This window comes from Meles meles, chromosome 5 (genome assembly GCF_922984935.1).
Source record: "Meles meles chromosome 5, mMelMel3.1 paternal haplotype, whole genome shotgun sequence".
Taxonomy (NCBI): domain Eukaryota; kingdom Metazoa; phylum Chordata; class Mammalia; order Carnivora; family Mustelidae; genus Meles; species Meles meles.
Window position 1 is genome coordinate 79005624 of NC_060070.1, and position 22160 is coordinate 79027783.

General features: G+C 34.7%; 1 protein-coding gene across 1 annotated transcript in view; it reads left to right on the forward strand.

Annotated features, from left to right (window-relative positions):
* Positions 1 to 22160, forward strand: part of TRDN (triadin) — a 384176-nt gene that overhangs the window by 301262 nt on the left and 60754 nt on the right. Inside the window, exon 24 of the mRNA XM_046006499.1 lies at positions 5802 to 5840. Within this exon, the coding sequence (XP_045862455.1) occupies positions 5802 to 5840 (39 nt within the window). The remainder of the gene's footprint in view (positions 1 to 5801; positions 5841 to 22160) is intronic.

Genomic DNA, 22160 nt, shown 5'->3' on the forward strand with positions numbered 1-22160 from the left:
ATGCATGGAGGATTCTGCAATTTATAAAGAGAGATGATACTGATTTAGAAATTCAGGCAGGAAAAATGGAAGCATAGAGAATACAGAATGTTTCAAAACCATATGGACATGGTTAAAAAAGAGGAAGGAAAACATTAAACACATGGGATATTGAAGTAAAGAAATGCAGGCACAGATAAGATGAAAAGTCATGGAGAAGATGATGCCAAGGGGTTGGTTCTCCATGTGACGTCACCCAAACTTGGAACAGTATTTTCTTTTGGAGGTCTATGAACTAAAGAAGTTCCAAGTCAAACCTAAAGGTAGTCAGATTTCTTCTTTCTCATAATGGTATTACCTGGACCACAAAGTAATGTGTCCACAGCAGATGAAATCAAATCTTACCTATCAAAACAGATTGAGTGTGTGCAAAACAATTCCTCTCAAGACATGAAAAAACATGAGTTCAGTGAGAATTTTCCGTATTCCCAAATTTTGAAACCAAATTACTTGGAATAATAGTAGTTCTCCATCCCATCCCATAAAACTTCATATAAAAAACAAAATGGGAAGTGTGTGGGTGTGTGTATGGGTGTGTTTTGCATATAAATTGTTTTTAAGTGATATAATGAGAACCACAGTGAAATTGTCTAAATGTATATATGTGTGCACTAGTAGCAGATTTTCATCAAAAAATGCAAATGATTACTCAAATGATGTGAAAATCATGGGTTCAGAATAAATTTATGAATGCGACTTTTTAATTAAATATTTAATAAACCTTAATTGTTTCATTTAAAAACATGTTTATTTAAAACATATTTTATTTAACAGTATGGTAGAAAAATATAAGAAACATCATATAAAATATCAATAAAGAGACTAACGTGCACTATTTGCATTTTATCTGATGCTGTTCCAAATACTTCACATGTACTGTTCAATTTAATTTTTACAGCATCTTTTTTTTTAAATCAATGTAAACATTGAAGCACTGAAAGTGACTTGCCCAGGTCCCACAGGCACCCCCACCAGAGGGATGCATGCCTAGCAGTATGCCTTTGTCCTTAGCCACCATGCTTTCCAGACTCCTTCAGACCAAAACCCACAAACAATTGACTGCTGAAATTCCTTTGTATATTTTACAAAAATAGATTTGTGACTTGCTTTTAAATGTAAAAGCGTCCCATGCCATTAAATATGGAATACTACTCCAGGAGTATATGAGACAACAATCAATTTTCTATCAATGCTCAGTCTATTTATTTCGCTCAACCAGCTGGATTTAGGAAACTCATTTATACAACATAATTTAGTGACTGAAGAAAACAGAAACTTCAGTGGCTATGAGGTTTATGCCAACTTGAATACTAATAACTATGTTAGTAATTTGTTTACATAATATAACCTAGGTAAATAGAACCAACCTATAAGATGTAGAAGGTGATTTATTGTATAGTTTTTATGTATGAAATGTTTGAAAGCTTTTCTTTCTATCTGTCATAATAGCAGTTGTAGCTATTTGCTTCTGAGTGCTTAAGGCTCTTGAGTCAGGAAAAAATCTGTATTCAAAGATGAGTTTTGCCCCTTAATAGGGAAATGTACTTAGACAAATTATGAAGCTTCAATATTGTTATCTCTGAAGTAGGTGTAATAGTGGTTTTACCTCATAGGAGAGGTATGTGAGGATTACATAAGATAATTTCTTCATTTGTGCAACAAATATTTACTGATCCTCACTCTGCAAAAAGCATTGATCTAGGCATGATGATTCGGCAGAGAAAATAAAACTTTATTTCAAGACTCTGATGTTTATATTCTGCGGTTAGAGAGCAAATAAACTCATGAACACTTATTATTACATAAATAAAATATAAATAATGTATTTAGTACACTTATTTAGTGAGTGCTGTGGAGAAAATATCATTGGTTGCAAATCTTATTATTATTATTATTGTTTATTTTACATATAAGACCTCTATGTATTAAAAAGCAAATCTGAAAATGGTAACAAAATAAAGTAGAAAAAGAGAAATCAGTTATATTCAGCTTCTCCTTACAAAATATTTAAAATAGAGACATTCTCTCTCTCTCTCTTTTTTTTAAGATTTATTTATTTGAGAGAGAGAGAGAGAAAACAGAGGGAGGGTTAGAGAGAGAGGGAGAGAGAGAATCCCAAGGAGACTCTGCTCTGGGTGTGGAGCCCTACTGGGATGGGGGAGGCTTATATTAGACGGGGGTGGGAGTAGGGGAGGGTGGATCCCACAACCCTGAGACCATGACCCAAACAGAAACCAAGAGTTGAACACTTGACTCAGCCACCCAGGGACCCTTAAAATGGAGACATTCTTAAAAGAACACTGATTCTGGGGACTTATATATTGTGTAGATTTCTTTAATTTCATGATGACAAAACAAAGGCTCCTATATGGAGTTGATCTCCATGGCAGCCCCTCTCTGACTCAGGCACATACACGCTTACATTTTGGTTGGCCTGCTTTACTTGAGAGTATAGTGTTGATGACATTGAAAAATCATTAATGAAGCTCCCCTCCCCAGGCCCATCAGCAATTTACATTTCATAAATGAAATCAACAGCCTGGAAAAGTCAGTGCTGCATAAGAAATGACAGGCTGTTTGCCTCAACAACTCAGCGTGACGATTTCTTCATTCCATGTCTCTGCAATGCTTGCATGCGGAGCCCAAACTGAAGGGCTCAACTGACAAATGTTTATGAAAATCAGATATTTTATTATTATACAATAATAATCAATGGTTAAAAAAAAATTTCAAACAGTAAAGTTTGAGTGAAAATAAAAATTCCCATTACCTCTTTCTAGCCTCCAGGCCCCAATCTCCAGCACTAACCACTGAATTTGGTTTCCTGAACCTTCTTAAAAAAGACTTTGACTAAACTTAAATATACATTTTAAAAAATTTTTAATATGTATATTTTATTTATAATATATATAGTTCTCATTTTATATGACTAGGAACAGGCATCTATATGTGACTCAATGAAGCCTTTTGACTAAACTTAAATAGAAATGTATATATTATATTTATATGACTAGGAACAGGCATCCATATGTGAATCAAAAAATTGAAGTCTTAACCTTCAGTAGCAAGACCATCTACAAAATGAAGCACTGAGCTCTGAATGAGCAATAGTAATAATAGTGATCATAGCAATAATAATAAAATATATAATAATAAAATAAATAATAATAAAAGTGATGCTCACCTTAGACAATCCTTTGACAATAATCTCACATAGCAATTCCTGCCTTGAATCTTCAAGGATAAGACACAATTCTGAAAGGAAAAAAAGAAAATTGGCATGCAATTTAAATTTATTAGCATAATTTTAAAATAAGTAAGCTCTTTCTATACATCACTTATAATTCTCGTTGATTTTACAATGTTATTTCCTCCATTGTAGGAAAATTGAGATTTAGGGTTTTAAGTAATATCGAAGGTCACAAAACTTTGTAAGTGAGCTTGCTCTTAAAGCTAGATTATATTATCCAAAGCTTCTTTTTTTTTTAAAGACTTTATTTATTTATTTGAGAGAGAATGAGAGAAAGCACAAGAGGGGGGAGGGTCAGCAGGAGAAGCAGACTCCCCGCTGAGCAGGGATCCCAATGTGGGACTTGATCCCGGGACTCCAGGATCATGAACTGAGCCAAAGGCAGTCAGTCAACAAACTGAGCCACCCAAGCACCCCCCAAAGCTTCTTTTTACACTTCCCATGAACTCATAATGTGTGAGGTCACACTGTACGTGTTGTTTGCACAATACCAAAAGTCAACAGTTCCATCATAGAACAAGGGTCCATGGGGCACATGCATGTTGGACAGTGGGTGTTCGTAAGAGTGAGTGTAAAATTCCGTGTACAAGATAAAAGTTGACTCTTGTTGTATTGTACTCATAAAAATATTCTCAACAACTTTTAATTTTTTGAGAAGATCTCTTGACAAACATTAAGACTAAGATAATTCCATTTCAAGACAACAACGACAATGTGACTGAGGGGAGAGAGCCATGTGCAGAGTGGGAAGCAAAGCTTTCAAATAGACAGCTCTACTTGATGACCAACATGTTTGTGATCCGTATCCTAGGACACTGAAATTTTGTTTCTAGCTCCGGAAGCATGAGATGAATCAATTTCTTCCAGGACTACAGATGCACCAGAGGAAGCCGTTTGGTCTTTCTATATTCACCATTTGGTTCACTTACTCATTCATCCCATAAAATTTTGACTATATACCGTGTGTCAAATATTTGAACAAATGCTGATATTTCAGTAGCGAACAAGACACAGATGTTGTTCTTTTTTTTTTTTTTTTAAGATTTTTATTTATTTATTTGACAGAGAGAGAGAGAGAGCACAAGTAGGCAGAGAGACAGGCAGAGAGAGAGGGGGAAGCAGGCTCCCTGCCAAGCAGAGGGCCCGACGTGGGCCTCGGTCCCAGGACTCTGGGATCATGACCTGAGCCGAAGGCAGAGGCTTGACCCACTGAGCCACCCAGGCACCCAAGACATAGTTGTTGTTCTTGTGGAAATTAAAATCTAAAAAGGGGACACAGACAATAAATAAAACTTAAGTAAAAATTATATAACAAAATTTTATATAACATTAAGGCACATGAAAAGTGTTAAGATAATGTGTGCTCTACCCAGTTCAGCAAATGCGTTAACTAAAAAGAGAGGAATCTGTGCTAGGGAGTGTTGAAGTGCAATAATAGCAGTAATATCACTTTTTACAGGATATGCATTCAACTATTATAGGAAGTAGGGTGTGAATGGCCATGTAATTCTCTACTATTGAAATTCTGGTGTTAAACAAATGAGGATTGGTGGGTTTTTTGTTTTGTTTTTAATTTTAGGTTTGTTTTTTTTTTTTGGTAACTCCAGAAAATGAGAATTCAAACAAATCCAGGTAGCTTATTTCTGATAACATAGACTGTATTTAAAAAGTATCATAACCATGAGATCTGTTTTTTTGCTGTTGGAAGGAAAAATTGTAACACAACAGAACACTTCCGTTAATAAAAACAAGACTTTATGCCAAGAAATGAGAACTATAAGGCTAGGAACAATTGTTTAAGCAACAGGAAAAACTGGGAAATGTGAAAATATAGTCAATCATTACCTTGGTTGGGATGGTATCATGAAGTTTATAAAACTATGTATTTATCCTATACTGATATTAAGTTGGAATGCAGTTTCTAGACATAAGGTTTTTCCTAGGACAATAAGAAATCAAAATATTTCATTATGATAAAGTTTTATGTTATTATACTAAACTTAAGTCAATTTAATTTATTTTGTAAAATTAGTAACAAATACTAATAAAAACAAGAATCATACCAATTTGAAATTATCAAATTAACCACCAGGTGGCGCTCCATGAATTGAGCGTAAGTAGTCCAAAATAATAAATTGCTTGAATTGGTTAAATTAGGAAAAATTATCACACTTTTTCCCCCCAAGCGGTTTTTATTAATTTTTTTATTAGTATTAGTTAGAGAACTTTTGAATCATAAGAAGTGAGCTCTTATTAAAGACAAGATGCCAAATTGCTTAGTATGTTTAGTATGAAACTTTTTTAGCAAACTGGATTTTAAAATCCTAGTCCTTCTGCTTGTTACTTTATAATTTACACAAATGTTTCATTGCATATTGATAAAAGTATGTAACTATAATTGAAATTGAGAACAGATGAGAAAAATCTATTAAAACTGATTTGTATGGTTTTTTCAAGTGCTGATTTTTTCCCCTGTTTCTTTGTATTCGTGTATGTGTATGTTTTACACTAGAATCTGAAATTAAAAAAGATGAAAAGACACCCAAAGCAGGTAAGGATACTTGATAAGATTACACATAAATAGATGTTCTGTTTGTTATGAACATGCCTAGTTTTATAATTAGAGATGGGTAGGGCCTTGAGATTCTCAAAACATTGCAAAAATACTGATGGACCCCATTCCATATATTTTAAATGTAATAAGCAATAAACTTGAAGGTATGTTAAAGTTAAAATAGATTCTGCGTTTTCTGGATAATGTCATCAAAGCGCTGGAACTATTAGCATATTGCTGGTCCTTATTCATCTAATGGGCAACGGAGCATTGTTTACAAAGTGCTAAGGGGACAATTTGAACTGCAGATCTGCCTGTAGCCAGATCGTGACAAATGCCTAAAACTTATTCTTACATTCATTGAACCTTATGAAATCACCCATATTCAACCATTTTTTTACCTCAAAAACTGCTTTTATATGGGTCAACCTAATAGATTTAACCACTTCCTTTCCCACTAATTAAATATGCAAATATTCTTTGGAATGGTAATCCTTTGCCTTCTTGGTCACCAATTTTCAAATCAATGAACAAGAAGGCAAATATAATTTCTGAAAACAGGTTCTGTGAGCGGGGAGGACAAGAGATTAGCTGGGCAGCCTTAAGACAGACGTTAACAGAAGAAACATCATAGAACACAAGGCAGAAAAATAAAACTAAAAATTCCAATTAGTAATGACAATCTTCCTAGAGCTAACTAACACTATTCCAAATATTTTATACTAGATGAAGATATTTATATGTCTACATCTCCATATGCAAAAAAGTTTTTATCTCTATCTCCCCATACAGTGAAAGTTTTATGTACACACAGACAAACATATTATCGGTCTTAAAGTATTTGTATATACTCATTTCTACAAAGTTTAACCTATATATAATACTCCTTTTACCCTTCTATGTACATATTAAATATTAACTTGAATTATTGTCACTCCTTTTGAAAGTACTATTAACACAACAAAAGGAATTCCTTGTTTTTTTAGTGAAAAAACATAGCCATTTTGAGTGATTTTATAAAATCTGAAAGCCTGGATTCTCTAAAAGATAAATGGAAAAAAGTGACCAATTTTACACAGTGAAAAAAGTGCGTAATAGAGATATGGCATATTGAGTCTTAACATCAAAACTTATAACTGAGCATTAGATATATTGACAGAAAATGGGAAACTACATATAAAAATTGCCCTATTGTTGTTATCACTCTTCCTGGTGTCAGTGAAAGATTGCTGACCAAATAAAAATTACATGATGTTACTCCTTCCTGTAAGCATAACGCTGTATTTGATGCCTTATTTTACTGTTAGGATACAATGGGAAAACTAATATGCGATATAAATTTCCTATTATTTGTTTGCATTAAATATTTATGTCTATATTTATGTTATATTTATTTTTAACTTCCTGAAAGGAAAGAGTAATCAGCATTAATGGCATATGTTATACAATCAATCAATAATTTATTGAAAATATATATTATGCTTAATATCACTGCCTCCCTGCCATATGTTCTGGATTGTGCTTGGTGAGGCAAAACTTACAAACAAGATAAGATACTACGTCCATCACAAGAGAGTAGAATCAAGGAACTAAACATGTACTAGCAAATGATGGCTACAAGACAATCATATTAGAGATGAGTGTTCTAGAGGTCTCAAGGGAGGAGTGCCCCCATGGTCTTATCAATCAAGGAAAACCTCAGGAAGATGATGAATTTACGCTAGGATTTTCGGAAGATTCAAGAGCAGCTGAGACAGGGAGATGATTATACAGCCCGGTGGAAGTGGTCCTAGCTTTAGACTGGAAAGACGTGAATTCGACTCTTTCTGTCATTTGCTAAGGGCGTGACTTTACTCAAATTACTTAAGATTTCTGAGCTTCAATTTCTTTATCTATCAAATGAATATCATCATAACAAGCTAGCAGAGTTGTTAAAAAAAATCAATTTGATGCTTGCCTTTTGGTTCAGCTTGGGTACATGGTCACTCTGTCGAGGAGTTAGCTTAGGGGAAGGATGGGCCTGCTATCAGCAGGAGGCTGCGAGGAGAGGACCAAGGACCAAAGCAGATGCTAGGCACCAAATGAGGAACAGAAGATGGCGAGACTGCAGTCCTGGTATGTAGCCAGAGGGGGATTCTGGAAATCCACAAAAGGGGGATTTGGAGGCCAAAGTGAAAAGTTTGGATTCTTAGAATATGACGCGGAAGAAGAGAGTAATATCATGAGGCATATAATGGTGTGTGGGGTGAAATCCCATAGAAAGAATTTTCAATCAGAGATTTGACTCAAAATTTTGCAGTAATCTAAGTAATAAAGACAGGAGAAAGCAAGTAAAAGTAAAAATAAATAAAAAGTAAATCATAAGTAAAGATGAGAGAAATTGGTACAGAGAAGAATCAGTGAGGAAGTGAATTTTTTTAATTTTTAAGATTATTTTTAGCAATGACTACAGTGTGGAATTATTAGGAATTAAGTTTTTAAAAGGCAGGAACCTAGCAACCCACTGAAAATACCAATAGCATCTCGTTATATATTGTTTCAGTTACATGAAATCACACACTTTGAAAACACAGTCATATTCTCTGTACTACACCATCATTGCATTTAGAACTGTCGAGCCGTTTCACAGGAAAAGACTAGGCATTGATGACATTAGTTATACCGAGCTCCAAGGTCTCAAGCATGGAAGGATGAGCAGGTGATCAAACGTAGAGGTTGCAAAGGCAGTGCCGGCGGGCGGATGCTGGTGGGACATCCACACAGAGATATGCTAGTGACCCTTTGACACTAGGAGCATTCATTCGGAACCCTCAGAGGAGGTTTGGTACGTGTGAATTTAGAAGTTTCGAGTTCAGAGCCAAAGGAGAAAAGGAGCTGTTTGAGATAAAGTTACACAGAGTGGAGAATGAGGAGAATGAAGGATAGCTTCTTGGAGAAGTAGATGTGTGTTCCCTGGAAGACCAGGAAATACAGTGCCTCAGCGTCCCAAAGCAGGGACCCTTTCAAGAACACATGGAGAAGTCAGCAGTCCAAATGTCTCAGAAAGGTCATGAGACATGATGACTGAGAAGAAGTCATTATGTTTGACAAAAACCTGTCATTTTGTGACCTTTAGGAGAGCATTTTCAGTAGACCGGTAGAAGTAGAAACAGTTAACAAAGGGACCTATCAGTAAGTGGAGACAGAGAGTGAATTGCTTTTTCCAGGAGTTTTTGGTTAAGAGAAGCAAAACATTTTATTTCAGCAGGTAGAATCAAGGAAACATGTTTGTTGTTCCTCATGTTGGTGATAGTCCGGTGGAGTATTCCAGGGAGGGAAGGAACAAGAAATCCAGAGGGAGATACTGATTGGGAGAGAACTGTCCCCAGTTGGAGAGAAGATAGGATACTGTAAGCGGAAGGAATTTGCTTAATTATGAGGAAGAACGAAAGGCCGCTGGGCTTTGAGGGAATAGTGAAAGGGTAGATTAAATTAAAACTGAGTATCCATGAAGGAAGACACTCCTGCAGAATGATCTTTCCTCCTGAAATCTCCATGTGAGGGTAACCGCTAACATGTTTGTTGCCAAAACCAGGGCATCATTTTCTTGCTTCATCATAGACTGACTCCTGCATAGTATTTGACCATATTTACTGTCTCTCGATCCGCCCCCCCCCCCCGCAAAAAGCCTAAACAAAAAACTTTCATTGGCAAAAAATAAACCATTTAACCCATGCTGTTAAAAAATAAAACAACAAAAATGACTACATTTTTAAATACTGGAGCAACATTTATAATGACCTATTTTTGACATGGGATATTATTAGCCACCAAATTCCTTTGTTTTTTTACCCTCCAATGAAAATGATGGCAAATAGGACGTGCATTTCATTAGGTAATTGCTAAGTGTTCTTTTCGGGAAGCAATGGATATTAATTATAAGTCGTAATATAATTAAAAACACAAAAAATTTGATTAACTAATGTAATAAATTATTTTTCTTACTTATCAAGAATATTAATATTCATAAACAAACTCTTCAGAGTTCTATAGCTGTATTTTTAACTGTCAAACATTTCCACTTGGTTATTCTGCCTACACGTCACTTTGCTTAACATTGAACTCAAAGCACTTGCATTGTCTTTGTTGTTACTATGGTTGCTTCTTATCTCAAGAAATGGAACTCATGAGTCACCGTTTAGTTGCATTGACTTAAACTTTGGAGTCATTTGCAGCTTCTCCTTGTCTTTCAGAACTTGGTGTCCAATTAGGTATCAAGCTATGTATCTCCCAAATTTGTGCTCCCCTTTACTTTTTCGTTCCTGGTAAAAGCATAGTTTTGGCTCTGATCATCTCTTACCTGAATAGATAAACAAATCTGTGACTTAATCCTCCTGTTTCCATCTCCTCTTCACAAAGAGATCCAGCACACGCCTATGCTTGTTGTCCTTCCTAAATGAGTATCTGCAGGGAACAGAGCCAGGTTCATTGCTACTACATCGAACTGTCCCCACCATATTTCCTCCTACGCTCTCCTTTCGTCCAATCCACCACTACCACTGCTCCCCACGCACTCACACAGACCTTTAAAAAAGATGACCAGATCTGCGGAATTTTGTCTACTCAAAAATGTCTTTGAATATTTTCCCTTCACTTCGGGTCCATTTTAAAAGCGTCTTACCCACAAACCTTGCCTCCAGTCTTGGTGGCTTACTTTCCCACCCGCCACTGTTCTCTGCTTATAAACACACACCATGAGTTCTCCAGCCTTGGTCTGTTTACATACATTTTCCTCTACCATACAATCTGGTATCCATAATTATTGAAAGGGTTTCTTCTAACTGTGTATCTAAGCTCTTATGTTGTCTCTGCTGTGAGCTGTGTAGTCTTCTCTAATTTCTGAGACAGGAAGTCATTCTGAAGCCACCATAGCCACATGTCAACAAAATCATCCTTATGGGAAGAAAGGCATGGGTTAATATTTTTTAAAATGTATTTTTGACATCTGTCTTGATTTTGTGGTATAAGACATGTAGAGGCAGTTTTTTTTTTTTTTTAATGTAAGAGACTACTAAAGGAAAGATGAGCCAGAAAGAGGAGCTCTGCGACAGTAGATGTGAAGAGATTTACAACAAATCTCCTAAGTGCTGAATCTCTTTTTCTTAACCACCAACAACAGATCTCATGCCAATCTAACGGACTCATTGGGAGGCTCGTGTGATATAATATATGTGAAGGTACTTTCAAATCCATGAAAAACAGAAAAAGATAAAAGTTTGTCATCTATATCCTTGTTGTTTCAAGTGCAGTCCTCAAAACCACAGCAGCATCACCTGGCTGCCTGTTAGAAATATAGAATCTTGGGTCTTACCAATAACTGCTGAATAAGAATTTGGATTTTAACAAGATCCCCAAGTCACTAGTATGTACATTAAAATTTGAGATATGATAGATATCTATTGCTGCCCTTGTCTCGGGAAGAAAAGCATTAAGTTTCTCTCTAACAAAAACTTGGCTAATTTGGAGTGGAGGTACATCTTTGGATGGTTGTTTCCTGACCAGCAGGAAGTCCTCACAAGTACTGAGCCGTAGTTGACATTGTCCATCCGCTATTTCACTTGATGGATGGTTTTTGGACTTCGGTCATCTGAGAAATGATTGAGGAAACATTATTTCTTATGACATAGCACAAGCAAACAAGCACTAGACATATCTGCATATTCATTTGAGCTTAAAAGGAATAAATAAACCTGAATTTGCTAGCAGAATATGTATGCAAAGAGTAAGTTGTCTGTATATTTTACCAGCTGGCAAAGATTGACACAATTGGTGAATCACAACAGGTGATTTAGCCAGAGAAAAACTGTATGTGCTCATACCTATCAGTCATCAAAGTATCTTTGGCTCATGTCGCTCAAAGAACTTGCTTCTTAACTGTTTATTCAATTTATGTCTGTCATCGTATAAACTAGATGCATTGCAATAACTATCTAAAAATTACTATAGTGGTCCTACAAAAATATATATGTGTGTGTGTGTGTGTGTGTGTGTGTGTGTATACTTTATTAACTGGATCTTTTGACAAGAGAAAATGTATCTTCCCTCTCTCTTCTTTCTCCATCTCTTTCTCCTCCCATCCACCTCACACACCACTTAAATAGTATATACCTCCTTAAGTTAACCAGAAAGCATATACAGGGCTCCTATAAATTGCAGAAATAATCAAATCTCAATTTAATTAATGAAACTAAGTTATGGTAGGATCAGAGGCTGTTTAGTTCAATAAATACTTATTGAATTTCTACCATGTATTTAAAAGTGTGCTAGGTGTTGAAGATATAAAGATGAATAACATAAGTTCTCTAGAAATATTTCATATCAAGGCAGAGATCCTTAAATAAAGAGCTAACAGTAACAAAAATAAATAGATAAAATCAAACAAAGAAGCAGGAAAAAGTTGTGCAGAGTGTGCTTTCTCAATAGAGTGGACAGTTATATTTCTCCAGCCTATTGGTTCAGGGGAATTTTCCCAAAGGAAAGGGCATATGAATAGTCTCAGAAAGTGGGTAAAGATAAGCCAGATGAAGAAAGTCTGGGCAGGGCATCCCAGACAGGCAGATTCACATAAGCCGCGACTAGAGGGAACGTAGTCAGGAGCACTGCGTAGGACAAGGATTTCACTCTCACTTCAGAACGAAATGGGAGTCAAGAACAGGAGTAAGCAAGGCTTAAGAGAACAGCAACAGAAAAACTGTGCTCCCTTAGTTAGGGTTGTGTCCTTTTTGCTAAAGGACATTGGGAACAATTAAAAGTCTTTAAGGAAAATGAGGTATAGCTTAAATTAGAATTTCAAAAAGCTGCTGCTGAATAACCATAGAAATTGAAGATAAAGAGGATGCCAATAGTTTCAGGAAATCAGTTTTCTGGGTGATGAGATCTTGAAGATCTTGATAGAACATTAGTAGGAAGGAAAAGAGAGCTATTATACAAGTATTTAGGAAGTAAAAATGCCATAATTTAGGGTTGGGGATGAGAAAAATTCAGGATAACCCCCAGGTTTCTATCTTGGAATAGTATATGGAAAGTAATGTCATTTACTGTAGTTGGAATTTCCAAAAGTATCAGATTTAAAAAAAAAAGGAAGCTACATATATTATGTAAATTTTTGATATATATATTATACAAAATTTTTGCTGAGCAGTTACTATGTGATAGGCAATATTGTAGAGCACAGGCATAAGCACAATCAAGTTGTGTTGTGCTATGCAGGTGAACATAGTCAAGTTCCTGTCTTCCTGGAGTTTATCATCTATGGGGTAAAGAAATACTGAATTAGAAGTACCTGTGGGATAGGCATTTAGGTATGATTATCAGGTATCTGGGGAGAAAATATGGTAGTAGGTGTGGAAATTCCTGGCAAAGTTGCACTGGCTTAAACAATGAGAATTACTGACATCCACCAAGGGAACTGAGGGAGCAAGACCAAGGACCAAGGAAACAAACCAAGAACACTCATGTGTAAGGAGTCTATTGAGAAGAAAAGCTTGAAGGAGTTTTTTTTTTTGTTTTTGTTTTTTTTTAAGGAGGTAAAGAATTCTCTTATAAGCTTGCGATATTGTTTCAGAAACCGAGAGGGGAAAGAATTTGAAGGAGGAGGAAGTTGTCAAAGTGTCAAATGTAACAGAAATTTACAGTAAGATAAAGACTGAAAAATATTCCTTGGAATGTATGACATAAAGTCACTGATGATCTTACAAGCAGTTTTAGTGGAGTTAAATAAGAGGAAAACCAAATTACTATAGTTTGAGGTGTTTAGTCGGAGGCCAGGAATTGGGGCCAGAAAACATACATTATATACTTTGTAAAAATTATAGACTATTACTTTAAAGACTTGTCTGAAAAAGGATTAAGTGTGAATTTCTTAGGAAAACAGCATGGCAAAGCAAAAAGAGAGTAAGATGTGACATCAGAGAAACTGTCGTTTTAAATGGTTCCTAATCTATCAGAGATATAGCAGCAAACATCTTTAGAAATTTACAGGTTTACAGTGTCAGTAAAACACAATAATGCATGGGAAAATGCTAAAAACTAAGGCATGCACCCATTTCCTTTTTGAAGACCTGAGAGATAAAGGATTTGTGTATATAACACATAAAAGTATTTCGTTTTGTTTAAATACTTACCACAAACATCAAAACATTTCCTTTCCAATATAGATCTCATCTGTTACTTGTTTATTTGTGTAATATTACCACAGTGGTTCATGTAGTACCACTTCTAATTTTAAAACCTTGAAATAAATCCTTCTTCTTAAAAACCATATAATTGCTTACAGTTCAGCTAAGAGTATACATCAATAACATTATCGGTGTGAAGTTTTTCTTTGTAAATATAAAGAGTGAGAGGATGCCCTTCGGTTTAAGTAAGCTATTTCTTGCACTGTGTTTGGCAGTGTTTTGCATAGAAGACTAGTTATAATTATTGGTACATGAAAGAATTTTGAGGTTAAGTAAGTCTGGAAAAAATGCTTAGAGTTTATCATATATATGAACACATTAGGGAAATCTGATAGTAAAGAAACCAGATGAGCCTTTTTTTACCCAATGTTTTTCAAATTTATTCAACCATGATATCTTTTCTATAATATAATAGCGGTGTTCATCCAAACGCACAGTGAGAAATTATGTCTTACACTTACTTAAAAGATTTGCGGGAGCAGTAGAGCAAAGATAATAGAATTTTTAAAAAATGAGTGACAACATGAATTAAAAAAAAGAAAAAAACAAAATGAGAAAGACTGGAGATAATGTTCAGTTGTGTTGCAATTAGAACAGTAAAGATAAGCTAACATGTATAATTTATTTATAACCAGACATTGCTATCTTAAAATTTCATTTTTTTTTTTTGCATAAATAAGAAGACTGAAAACTCTAATGTAATTTTGGAGGCAGGGGTCCTCATTCTCTTTCAGGATAAAAATTGTATTGAAATTACACTAATATGGAAAATTGAGTAATTGCTAGCAAGTGACAGTGGTGATAAATAGTTCATAAGTATCCCTACAGACTCATGTAAATCTTTAAGACAGCAAGTCAACCACCACTTCTATCATAGACTAATGTTTTTTGTGTAGTCAACAGTTATGTGTCATTATAATATGCTGGGAGGGTTTATTACTGAAAAGAAACAATGAATCAAGAAAACTGTAATGATTTTTTACTATGCTCAAGGACATTTATTAAATACCTTCTAATTCAAATCTTGGAAAATGAAAAAATAACTAATACTGGTGGAGTGATTAAATAACCAAAAGGATTTATTCACATACATAAAACATAATTTGATGTCATGATGATCTTATGACTTAGGATACATTATTTTGCCAAAGTTAGAGGCAAGGAAGCTAATATAAGGATCAAAGGTTACCCCAGGTTAGAAAATTCATAGAAGAACCTGACTTCTTTCAACATGTCAATAACCTCATTCACACACTGCACTTGAACAAAAGACTTCCAGTGTCGCAAATTGTCCTCTTCGACTTCTAAGTAACCTAAAATGTAGCATACCTTCCTCTTGCCAACATATCCTTGATACAGTTCACTGCCAAATGTAGAACCTCAAGTATGCTATTACCATCCTATTCTCAGAATAATGGAGATGATAGGGGAAGCAGGAGAAGGAGGTGGGTGGAGAACAACAACAGAAAACCCAAAATACAACATTTGAAGTTGTTTTGAATTATAAGCCTTCTATTTTGAATTAAAAGCCTTAAGTCATTCTTAGACAACAATTCTAGATGATACTAACAATAAAGCAGGGCAGTGTACTATATGTTCCTTAGGGCTGGTTGGTTTTTAGTTTGTTTCATGTATTTCCTCTGCCTCAAACAGTTCCTGGCACATAATAAGAGCTCAGTGAATGTTTTTGAAAGAACAGATGAGTAAGAATTTTAGTTATACAGTCAAATGGATCTGGAAGCCTGTTTCCTAATTTGCTAAATGGATAAACTGACCTTATGAGGTTTACTATAAATGTTAAAATATTTCATTTAAAATGTTTTGCATGGTCTGGGCACAAAATAAATATTTAACATGTTATCTTAAATTAGTCTCCTAAGTACAGGAGACAGCAAGTTTCCAGAATTAAAATTTAGTACAGTCTTTCAAAATCTGAGACAGAAATCATTGGCTTTATGGCTTACCAAAATGAAAGAAAATTTTGTTTTGTGGGAAAAAAAGATATAACCTTTGTCATGCTTAACTTTTGATTAACCACTTCTGTACTAAAATCTTCTCTTTTTTCCTATTTTTAATGGTGACTTGAGTACTATGTCTTGAATTGTTTACAAAAACTCTATCTTCTGGAGACTGGGGATGTAATATTTCTTAGTCAATTCAATCAATCAAGCATAGTCCCATTAGTTGCTTCTGAATCAGTCTATGACAGGTACAGTTTTTCTCAGCTGAAACATGCTGTGTCGTTCCTAAGGAAGTTCTCTTTATTAAGAGAGAAAAAAAAAAAAAGAAGAAGAAGATGGTTTCACGTATTTATTTTTTATTTTATTTAAGTCTTTTCCAGTGTTCCAAAATTCATTGTTTACGCACCACACCCAGTGCTCCATGTAATATGTGCCCTCCATAATACCCACCACCAGGTTCATCCAACCCCCCCGACCCCCTCCCCTCCAAAACCCTCAGTCCTTGAGAGACTGTTGACTCTGAGATGGTTTCATTTAAAATTGCTAAACTGTATTTATGCATTAGTATAAACAAAGAGTTATTAACCACTATTTAGATATGTCATTTTCTTCAGAGGTTTCTTCAACAGTGTATGTTTTAGAATTCCCCAAAAGTCTATTTTTAGTTTTCAGCCTTCGCCCAGAATGATTTTCTTCCTTCTGTAGTTTATGGGAATCAAACAATGCTCTTTTTTTGTCCTTTTTATAAAATTGTCACTGAAAATCCTCCTTCTCAGTTGCAACCCAATCTAAAAACTAATTGAGGAAGGTAAGGTGGTAATGAGGAAGGAGGTAATGAGACTTGAATTGAGATATTTTGGGGAGGCAAAAGCAATACACTAAAGAAGGCTTTATAACTTGCCACAGAAGATGATGGTCTGGCTCTTCTAAATTAAAAGAAAAACTCAGAAGCCTCTTAGACACTTGCCTGTTAAGAAGTCAACTCTATTAGAAAGGTCTCTGATTCCAGGCCAATTTGTGAGTTACTTTGACAAAATATTGCAAAATTTATGAGTCACTTCCCTCATGTTAAATGTATTGTTTGGCTTATATCATCTTTGCTATTGTAAGATATGCTAATTTTATTAATTATTTGAACCTATTCTCAATCTTTTTTTTTCTTTCTTTCTCCTATGACTGGATATGCTTGTTTACTATTTGTAACACAGTTTATCATCCAGTTTTCAAAACTATGTTCTTAGATCAAGTATTCTTTTGGTTTTTCAGTTTAGTGAATCAACAAAACATTCACACATGGGAATATTTCTCAAGCCTATGATGACTGTTTCACACTTGTGAGATGCTTGAAGGAGGGTTGATATTTAATAATTGAATCATATTCCGAGGGGAAAATGTTTCAGTTGCCTCTTGTGGACAAACATGAGGGGTTTTTCTTTTCTTTCATATGCTATTCAAATTTAGCTCTCAATAACATAAAACATGTTGAGAAAGAAACATAGTACTATTTATTTGAGTGTAGAAGAAGAGAAAAGAAATAATATTAACTACCGTCTCTTTTATTCCCACATTTCTGGTTTCAGAACAGAATATTCTCAAGTTCAGAAACGGAGATTTATGTGACCAATAACAAACATGGCAGATATAATGGTTTTTTTTTTTTTAAGATTTTATTTATTTATTTGACAGAGAGAGATCACAAGTAGGCAGAGAGAGAGGAGGAAGCAGGCTCCCCGCCAAGCAGAAAGCCTGATGTGGGGCTCGATCCCAGGATGCTAGGATCATGACCTGAACCGAAGGCAGAGGCTTTAACCCACTGAGCCACCTAAGTGCTCTGATATAATGGTTTCTTTGGGGCCATGCTTGACAACTTTAGACTAGACCATCAAGGTTTAGATATTTTGCTGAGCTTTCCTTCTCACAAACCCTCCATCCCCACCCCATATGCCTTGACTTTTAAAATAAGAACTGAATCTCACTTGTGGGATTCAGCATGGTGGGAGTTCATTTCTTATTGTCTCCTTTTTTTCCTAGGACCCATTTAAGGTATCAGGATGTGATGGAGTGGTGTTTAGGGTAATATGGTTGAGTAAATCTTAATAATTAAAACATGCTTAAGCCAGATAGTGCTAATCAATTGAAAATGATTGGGAATACATATTATATATAGAACTGCTCAATAGTCACACCTAAACATGGTATAATTTTCTCCTTTTCATAGGTGAAATAACTATAACCAACATTAATGAAAAATTCCATACACAAACTGTGACATATTTTATTTTCCCATATCCCAAAGCAAGATGATTACAACATAATTTTGAAAAATCTCCTATGTAGAGAAAAAAATGGAAGATTTCTGTTGATGGTATGTTTCAGTGAAGAGCTACAGAGTTAAAAGAACTCTCTCTTTTTTGCAAATCCATGTCAGATGTTTTAGCAGCATCTTCAGTGAGTCATTAGCGGGAGTATGTTTAGTTGCGTGCATTACTTAATAGAGTAACCCTCCATTTACATAGAGTTGTCACTTGTTCATTAAAGACAATTATTGTTGACACTGTGAAACAATGCACAAGCACTAAGAATACAAAGATGATAGTTGCGTTGCTCTCCCTGCCTAGTGAATTTCGCAATTTATTTGTGGAAGACAAATGAGTAAATAATTACAAAGTATTGCAAATAATTACAATGTACAGAGATGATGGTTTTCATACGATGCTGAGAGTACGGATTAAGAACATCTAACTCTTCCTGGAAAGAGATCAGGAAAGGCTTCCAGAGGAAGACAACAGCTGATCTGAGACATGACAAATAAGCATGGTATGGTGAAAAGTGGCAAGAAGAGGGCAAAAACATCGGGTGATATGATGGAGAATGAAAATGATATATCTGAGTCTCTAACAGAGGCAGAAACTGAGAAGGAAATGAACAAGCAGACGTACACTCAAGATATATTTAGAAAATGGAATCAACAGGGCTCTGTTAAGAGCTGAATAGGGATAACAAAGCATGGAGAAGAATTTTGGATGATTTCCAGCCTTCTGTTTGGAACTGTAGATGGAATGTAGTGTCATTTACCAATATAGGGAATGTGTTTGGAAGAGAAAAGGTTTTTTCTTTAGAAAGTTTGATATGTGAGTCAGTGGTGGAGTAAACCCATTTATCCTTATATCTTCTATTTTCTCCCAACTTTTTGAAATATATATATGTGTGTGTGTGTATATATATATGTATATATATATATATATATAATTTCAGAATTGATATCCTTTCTATGCTCTTAAAGAGAGGTACCTAGCATGGCATCTCAACCAAATCTAATTACTATGATTGTCACCAGAATTCAATTCATTCATAAGAATTCAGTTTTTCAATTAATAGGTAAACCTTACAGGCTAAATATTCTTTGCAGACTGAAGTGCTTAGCTTGCACTAAATGCTAGGTGAATGATTGAATAATTGATTGAATAATTGAATAATCATGATGTGTTGTCAGTGTTATATTAAGTTTCCTATCAAAAATTTTAAAAGGCTTCAAAGTAATGGTTCTGATTAACTTTCTCTATCTTTCTACTGGTTCTTTATTAACTTCCTCTAGTCTTTCACACCTAATCATGGTGCAAACAAAACATTGGCTACTAACTGTTAAATCAACATCATTTTAAATCCCTTTGAACGTCAAGGAGTCGGAGCTCCCCCCCCCACCCGAAGATACCCTCACCATTCATTTGAGGCAAAGTATAAGATAACAGAGGGATTGTGAATGGAATGTTAAAGGGTAGCTGCTTGAAAAACAAAACAGTTTTCATAGAAATTTATTTAATACAGCCTCAAGAAAGTTGACAAAATAATTGGTACCTAGAAAATTTAGCCCAGTGCAAAACCAATAAAGATGGAAAAGTCATTTCTGTGTATGAATGTCACTGGGTTCATGTATCTAGGAGGCCATATTACCACAGATCTTAATATGATAAACCTTAAAGAACTTTCTAAGCTCTGTCTCAATATATTGTCAAATATTGCTGCTTTTAAAATTAAAGGACACCATGAACATGTTTTAACTTCTTACCACCATATTGCATTTCTGTCAGTCCTAACATAAACTAAAAATTCTTCCAGAAATTTCATTCTAATTGTCAGAGGCCATTCCTGCTTACCAAGTGGCTTTTAGAAGATTGAGGGTCAATTTTCAAAGCATTATTTGTAATTTATTTTTCAGATTTATAGTACTACATAAATGATGCTAACCTTCACATAATTTTACATTAAATATATAAAAATATATTTGTAAACATTAGATGAATGACAATATGGTATTGTTTCAGCCAAGTACCTTTATAGAGTATATTTGATTAAAAAAAAAAGATCACCTCTGTATGTAAACATGTCCACCAGTAAAAGAAGATTGTTTACTCAAATTCATATAGTCAGACAGCAATTCCTTTTAGAGTTTTATAATATATTTAATGCTTAAACTTCCATTTTAATTTTGTTAATTAAAAGACTGTAAAATCTCATAATACATGTAGCTGAGTAACAGTGACTTCTAGTAAAATATAAGATTACTGAACGGGCTCAAGCATTCCATGAGTGTCGTTATGATATTCTCTTGCTCCTCTAAATGGCTTGCTTATTCAATATATATGGTACAAAGTTTGGATATTAATCTTCAACTCAGTTGAAAAGGTAAAGTGCCTGTCTGGTAGTTCTTTCTGGTTAAGATGTAAATCTACATCAGGGTCAATTTCTGCTCTGTAAGAATAAATAGCTGTGTAAATAGATACATTATATCTGGAATAGAGGCACGGTCTTAGAAACAAAGTTTGTTCTTCTCTCCTTAGACTTAAACATGCTTTCAACAGCAGAAAATTTATTAGGAATTGAGCGAACAGATTTACTAAAGAGAAATAAGCTCAGAAGAAATTAATGCCGCAACTTTTCAAGTTGATTATCTAAATTGTGTCTCCTTTGTAAATGATTTACTATTTAGATTTAAATTCATACTTAACATAATTGTATCACTTTACCTGAATGAGATCTTAGAAACCATCTAATCTAACTTTCTCCATTTTTCTTTTTGTAAATGAAAAACCAAGGAAATTAAATGGCCATGTCAAGCTTCCACAGCAAAAGAGTATTTGAGTGAGAACCAAACCCAACCCTTAAGACCTCTTATCTATTGCTTGCCCCAGCACACTACAGATTTAGAATTTCTGATTATACTAGGTCAAGATTTTATTTTTTGTCAGATGTTACTTTAAAAAATTCCTTAGTATTTATAATTATAGACATGCTATTTACTTTTTTATGTCATTTGAAACTGCTTTGATTTTTTATCATTCATGTGTTTTATATTTTAGAATATTTTTACTCATTTTTCCCTTTTACTTCCTTTTATTCATTGAATATGACCATTTTTTATTCTTATTTATTTTTTTTTAAAGATTTTATTTATTTATTTAACAGTGAGAGAGAGAGAGAGAGAGACAGTGAGAGAGGGAACACAAGCAAGGGGAGGAGGAGAGGAAGAACCAGGCTTCTGGCTGAGCAGGGAGCCCAATGTGGGACTCGATCCCAGAAGGCTGGGATCAATGACCTAAGCCGAAGGCAGTTGCTTAATGACTGAGCTACCCAGGTGCCCTGAATATTTTTAAAGTCACTGCATAGTAGAAGTAGAAATGGGAAATATTACATTGATAATTTCATTCATTTTTAATAAAATTCAAGAAACAGAAAAAATACAAAAATATAAAAGCCATAATAAAATTATAAGAAAACTAAAATTCCTGTAAATAAATAGACAAATACATGTATGTCGATACCTGTTATATTGCTTCTTACTATTTGAAACATATTCTGTGATATGGAGCCAGTTACTATCTCCATGAAAACATCAGAATTAAAATGATTTGTTTTCTTTGTAAAAATAAAAAATTCTGGGGGCACCTGGGTGGCTCAGTGGGTTAAAGCCTCTGCCTTCGGCTCAGGTCGTGATCCCAGGGTCCTGGAATCAAGCCCCACATTGGGCTCTCTGCTCTGCAGGGAGCCTGCTTCCTCCTCTCTCTCTGCCTGCCTCTCTGCCTAGTGTGATTTCTCTCTGTCAAATAAATAAAATATAAAAAAAAATAATAAAAAAATAAAAA